The sequence below is a fragment of the Myotis brandtii genome, unplaced genomic scaffold (genome assembly GCF_000412655.1).
Source record: "Myotis brandtii unplaced genomic scaffold, ASM41265v1 scaffold353, whole genome shotgun sequence".
Lineage (NCBI taxonomy): Eukaryota > Metazoa > Chordata > Mammalia > Chiroptera > Vespertilionidae > Myotis > Myotis brandtii.
In genome coordinates this window covers 1238029-1244553 of record NW_005363578.1, presented here as the reverse complement: position 1 = coordinate 1244553, position 6525 = coordinate 1238029, and the positions used below count along the sequence as shown (strand labels likewise).

The 6525-nt window shown below is 32.4% G+C and overlaps 1 protein-coding gene across 1 annotated transcript in view; it reads right to left on the bottom strand.

Annotated features, from left to right (window-relative positions):
- Positions 1-997: 997 nt before the first annotated feature.
- KLHL1 (kelch-like family member 1) overlaps positions 998-6525 on the bottom strand; it is a 378971-nt gene continuing 373443 nt past the window's right edge. Inside the window, exon 11 of the mRNA XM_005871702.2 lies at positions 998-2143. Within this exon, the coding sequence (XP_005871764.1) occupies positions 2084-2143 (60 nt within the window). The 3' untranslated portion in view covers positions 998-2083. The remainder of the gene's footprint in view (positions 2144-6525) is intronic.

Below are 6525 nucleotides of genomic sequence, written 5' to 3'. Positions count from 1 at the left end.
TGTGTGTGTGTGTGTGTATGTATATATATATATATATGTAAAATATGTTTTTTGATGAGAGAGAGAGACAGAGAGAGAGAGAGAGAGATAGATAGATTGGTTGAGTCCCATATGTACCAGGACTGGGGATCTAACCCACAACCTAGGTATGTGCCCTGTCCAGGAATTGAACCCGTAAACATTTTGGTGTAGGAGAGATGACTCTCCAACCAACTGAGCCACCCAACCAGGACATATATATTTTTAAAAAAATCATTGATACTTTCTTAGTATCCCATACTTATAATGACATTGCTTTTCTGAAAAAAAAAGTGACTAAAAAATTGACTACATATACATGTTGGGAAATATCAAATTTACTAACAGTTTCTTGACACAAAATACAAACTATTAATCAATATTTTCTTTGGTTATTAGATTTTGACACATTTTACCACCCAATAGTATAACTCAATTCCATGGTTTATATTGACTCAAAAAGAGGGATTTTCTTGCCTTTTTTAGATCCTGCACAATTATCAGCAGTCTCATTATGGGATGTGTCTTTTCTAAGCACCAATGCTGGAAAACAATACTAACCTGTTTCAAGTGAGTAACTACAGAAGAAAACAATAATTAAAGATAACATTTGTGTAGCCGTGGCTGGTGTGGCACAGTTGGTTAGAGCATAATTGTCCCATATACCAAAAGGTTGTGAGCTTAATTCCCAATTAAGGCACATACCCAGGTTGTAGGTTTAATTCCCAGTTGAGAGGCAATCAATTCGTTTCTCACAAAGATGTTTCTCTCTCTTTCCCTCTCCCTTCCTCTCTCTCTAAAACCAATAATAGTGTATCCTGGGTCAGAATTAAAAAAAAAAAAGATTGCATTTTTGTAAGCATAGCATTTAGGAGGCAATAAACATGTTAGGATGGAGATATAAACTTCTTGAATTTTGAAAAGTTAAACAATAAAAATTGCCTATCTTTCTTGATTGAAGAATGATACACTGATAAAAGCAAATTTTCTATCATTTATTAATTGTATTTAAAATTTACATGGATCTATTAAAGACATTGTGTAATGTTTCCACTTTATGCCATAAACAATGACAAACCTTTGGCATAAAATAATATGCATATCAATGTAACAAGTTTGAAAAGTGGGGAATGAAAATCTGAAGTCTGCCTTCATTCTAACAATGATTATTAACACTTCAAATGAACGGATCCTAGATTTCCGTCTCAAAATCCTAAGTTGTTGTTTTTTTATAAAGAAAATTCTAAAGGACTTCAACATGCAATGGATATACATATATAAATAACACTCAGAATAACTAGCTTCCATGCTTACGACCTCAACATAAGGCAAAAGCCCATAATTGCACTGATACTCCAGCTCGTTGTATTCAAAAAGCAAAGCAATGTGATAGCCTAATGAAACAATCCTTTTTGTCTGCCAGCTTCAAGTCACTAATACAGTTGCAATAAAAACCAACCATCGCTTCTGATGGCATATGCAGCTTTGATTAGCAGGACAGTTTGTCTTCTGAATGTCTGAGCCAAGCATGAATCTGTTTCTCTAATTATCCTTGTAGGTTAGGTTAGGAAAATGAGGAAGACACATGTTTGTTTTTATAAAACATAATTCTGCCTCCTGGTCTGACCATATCTGATTAGGAGAACAGTAAACCAATCAGATTCTGTCAGATGGAAATATCATGTCTTCTACACTGGGCAACCTCTTGAATATTGTCAGATATTATCAAGCAATTATAAATAATGAAATTATCCATGTCACACATATTGGTTTCTCCTTTTAATTGCTCAAGAAAAACAAGCCTTTGGTAACTCCAGCTACTGTATGCTACAATACAAAACAAATTACCAATGACCATTCCTGAGCTAATACATGGCCAGATGTTGTTCCCATAGCAGTTTGTTTTCTAGAATTCTGTTTGATCTTCTACCTCAATTGACATCAGTAGGTGAATCTGCAGAAATCCTTGTTCTTGAAGAGTTCACATCTCAGGAAATTCTTATTCTTGCCCTCTGATATAAAAATAACTACTCCAGCAAATAAAATCTCTCCAAATAAAAATAAGTCAAGGTTGCTTGATGACTACTACACAGGCACCTGCTCTCCCAATATTCAAGGAAGCCATCTGTTGAAACAATTAAACACAATTTAAGAAATTACTTTTTTGAAAAATATACAAATTCTAATATATTTAAGACACTTATCTGCATTGAAATCTAAATAATTTTTATATTTTCCAATTTAGCTACAAGTAGTACAACAAAAATGTAAATGATGAAAATGGCATTCACAAAAGAGAAATAATTTATATATTAAACTTCTTAAAATATGTAATCACTTATGTGATTTTTAATAAAATAATAAAATATTTTATAACTTCTAGTGAAATAAAACTGCTTTAGAAGTTTCCAGCAAAGATTTATTCTGGAGCTTGCATGGACATATTTGTAAAGATATTTTATAGTGATAGGTTAGAATACATTTTAGATGAAATAGCTATTATAATTATTTAAATCATTTTGAAGTTATTTCCCTTGATATTATACTGAATTCAATGTGTTATTCATTCATCCTAAACCTAGACATACAATGCAGTGACTTTAATATTTTGTCATAAATAGGCCATAATTACAACTGGTATAGGGTTTATTTTAAGAATTCCACCTTATGATGTTATTGAGATGAAAATTGAGATTTTTAAAAAAAATCATGAATATGAAATTGGCTAGAAATATATTTAAAACATTAACTTTTAAAAGTTGTAATAAAAATTTATTTTATGGATGTAAGCCAAGATTATGATAATTTGAGCTTTTTGATATCAGTGATTTTTATTACAGTTTTCTAAGAATAATTTATGTACTTAAAAATATCAAAGAAGACTAGAAATTGCTAGATATTATTTCAACCTGAAAAGAAAAAGAATAAAATGTCAGAAATAAAATAGCTAAGAGCATAATAACCTCAGCCACCACCATTATCTTATTGATTGAGAAAGGACATAGTCTTACTCTCTAAATATAAAAATTACCACCATTATCTACTAGTTCTTTAAATGTATTTATTTATTCTTGCCACCCCTTTGTAGGTTAAAAAAAATTCCCATATGGCATTTTATATTCTTTTCATTTAATACATTATTTTTTTAAAATATATTTTTATGTAAGATTTCTTGTCTTTAATATAGTTAACTGCTCAAAATGAGAAAAGGGGCATGCGAATTTATTGATAGTATATTGTGTTAAGAATAATTTTTATAGGTCACCACAATCACCTGCATAATCTCATCATGCGTTGTTATCTTCATATGCCAGGTGTGTGAATGGAATGTCCAGAGACAATATGTAAACCCAAAACATCAATGTATACAAATTAAAGTGCGCCTGACTCCAAGGTGCACACACTTTCCATTATCTCTCTTTTGTTTCCAATGATTTTCGGGTCTTGTTTGACATCAGAGGCATCTGAAGAACTCTTACAAAATATATGTGCTCAAGTCCCACCACTACATAGGAAAGGGATAAGTATTGGGTAGTCATATTTTTTGCAGTTTTCCAAATATCCTCTGATGTTCTTTTAATGCTGAGAAAATTGTGCATCGTTTTTAGACAAAGTGAATAGCTTCATTTTATACCGACATCTACATCTATGTATCTATACAGGCATATTTGTGGGTATAAAAAATGAATCTCTGATCTTTTTATATATTTTTTTTAATTGAGCTATTCCTAGTGTGTTTTCTATCTCAGTGAATGACACCACTCTGCTCAAAAGAAAAACCTGGAGCATATCTGTGTCCCTTAATTGTATCTCACTCAACCTTATATCAGAATGCTCAACTATGACCAACTTATTTACACTCATTTCCATGGTCTTCACCCTCATTCAGGTTACCATTTTAACCTGAGTATAAAAAGGAGCGGAATATGCCACCCCAAGATATTTCACTTTTACTATTGTTTAATTTAAATTAAAGGTACTTGAGAGATTAGCGGTGTAGGAGGGACACTCCTTTGTCACCCTGAAATCAGGAAGATAAAGCTCCCATGTTCATGGTACCCACCTTGTACCAGGAGGATAGCAAATATTCTTATCACCAGAGATAGAGAATTTAGGCCCCAAAAGTCTGTATAAACAAATCTTGTTACTTCTTCATCAATTTATTAGCCCAAGCCCAAGTCCCTTTGTCTTGTCAATTCTTCACAGATTTATTGTTTTTGTTTCTAAACAGTAAAAAAGCTTTCTGCTTTGGTCACTTCTCTGAGTCTCATATATATGGGATCCCTGTAAATAAATATTGCATTTGTTCACTCCTTTAATCTGTTTATGTCAATTTAATTATTAGATAAGCCAAAGGAACTGGAAGAGAAGGGGAATTTTTCCACCCTAAAGTGGATTAGTAAAATATCTTCCTAACATATTTCTCTAACACTAATCTTGCTTTTCTCTGAACCATTTTTTTTTACATCCTGTCAAATGCAACCCTTTTAAAACTCAATTCTGATTATTTACTTTTCATGCTTAAAATTCTCTATTAACCTGTGTTCAGTATTACTGTAAAATCAAACTTCTATGACATGGTTTCTATCCCTAGATCACACAGACCCTGTTTATCTCTCCAAACTTATTGCTGACCAATTCATTTCTTGCTCAACGTAACATGCCACATGTTCTCCTTCCTGTGGCTCTTCACAAATTCTGTTCCTTAAACCACTCCCCATATTTTCATTTGGTGAACTATTTTTCACCTGTCAGCCTTCATTCTACATATCATTTTCTGAAGGAAGATTTCTGTATCCTACACATTTAAGTTCTATAATAGTGCTAAATATTTCCCTAACCACAGAATTTATCATGGTATTTTAAGCATTTGATATATTCTACATATATACATTTTAAATATTCAAGAGAGCTTTACCCCTTTTCCACCTTGGCCCAAATGTATCTATTTATTTGAAATCTGCCCTGCTATCCCTCCAGGGATATACCTTTCAATTTTAGATGATAACTGGAAAAGATGACCACAGAACCAATTAGAAAACAAACAAACAAACAAACAGCTGAGGGTGTAGATATTTCACCAGCTTTTCTGGTAACTATTCACAATATCTTATATATCTGAAGTAAACCAATTCATAAAAAGCAAACTGACTTGCAGCAATCATTCTCAATTTATATAAGAAACATTCCCATATCGCTTACTCCATGCCAGCCACTCTGCTAGTCCTTGGAGACATGGCAGTAAAATGCTACACTATCTTTGTTTCTTTACAGCTGCAGGTGAATACAGCATAACAATACTCTGACCATGTAACTAGAGAAAACATGGAAGGGAGATTTTATCTAGACAAAGAGTAAAGCTCACTTTTTATTTTTTAATTTGTCTTAAAATACACATATTGTTTTTAAAGTCAAATGAAAGAAATAAACTTAATATTAAATGACAAAATCAAATTTATTTAAAACACACCTACGTGCATGCATGCATTCTCTGTAAAACTAAGTAATACAAATCTGGCAATTGTTCCCAATCTATTTCCATTATTTCCAGAAGCTATCTTGAGTTTTCAAAATATATATTCTTGAATTTTTAAATATAGTTTGCTTGTTTATTTTAATACCTATCCATTGGAGGGTACCGATAATAAATGGGATAAACAATTTTATACATTTATGGGCTAAGTGAAGGGAAAGTAATAGGAATTATTTAGTTAGCAAATACAGCATTTTTTTCTAGTGGCCTGAAATCTTGAAAATTTTCAAAGGGTTCTCATGTGGGTCTGCTGATGGTCCTTCAAGAGTCTTAAAATACAAATAATAAAATGATATGAATGCAAATTTTAAAAAATTTAAGAGCTTTAACGTGAATGTTTATTATATTAAATAAAATTATTATAAAATATTTTAAATGCCACTTTGCTACTTGTAAGATATTATATGATCCAAAAGAGTGTTATAAAATACAGATGAGGGAAAGTGGTCTTTTAGGAGGCTTTTAGCTATTATTACTACATATATTATTTTGATTTCAATTTTAAAAGAATGATAAGCATAATGGCTTATTATTATTTATTTGTAATAATAAAAGCATAATATGCTAATTAGACCATATGTCCTTCTGGACATTCTTCCAGACCATCTTCCAGATGAAGCTGGGCCTACAAGGGAAGCCCAGGTCCCTGGTGCCAGAGGGAAGCTAGTGTCAGCAGTCGGAGAAAGGAAGGCCTACTCTTGCATGAATTGTGTGCATTGGGTCTCTAGTCCTATATAATAAAAGGCTAATATGTAAATCTACCAAAAGGTGGAACGACCGGTTGCTATGACATGCACTGACCACCTGGGGGAGATGTTCAATGCAAGAACTGCCCCCGGTGAGTCGGCCTGGTGGTCAAATCCCTCTAGTATTAACTACAACAATCAAGGCTTAACTAGAACAAGACTGCGCACAAAGACCACAAAGGGGTGCACCAAGAAAGCATAAAAAATGCGGAGACAAAAAAACATGAC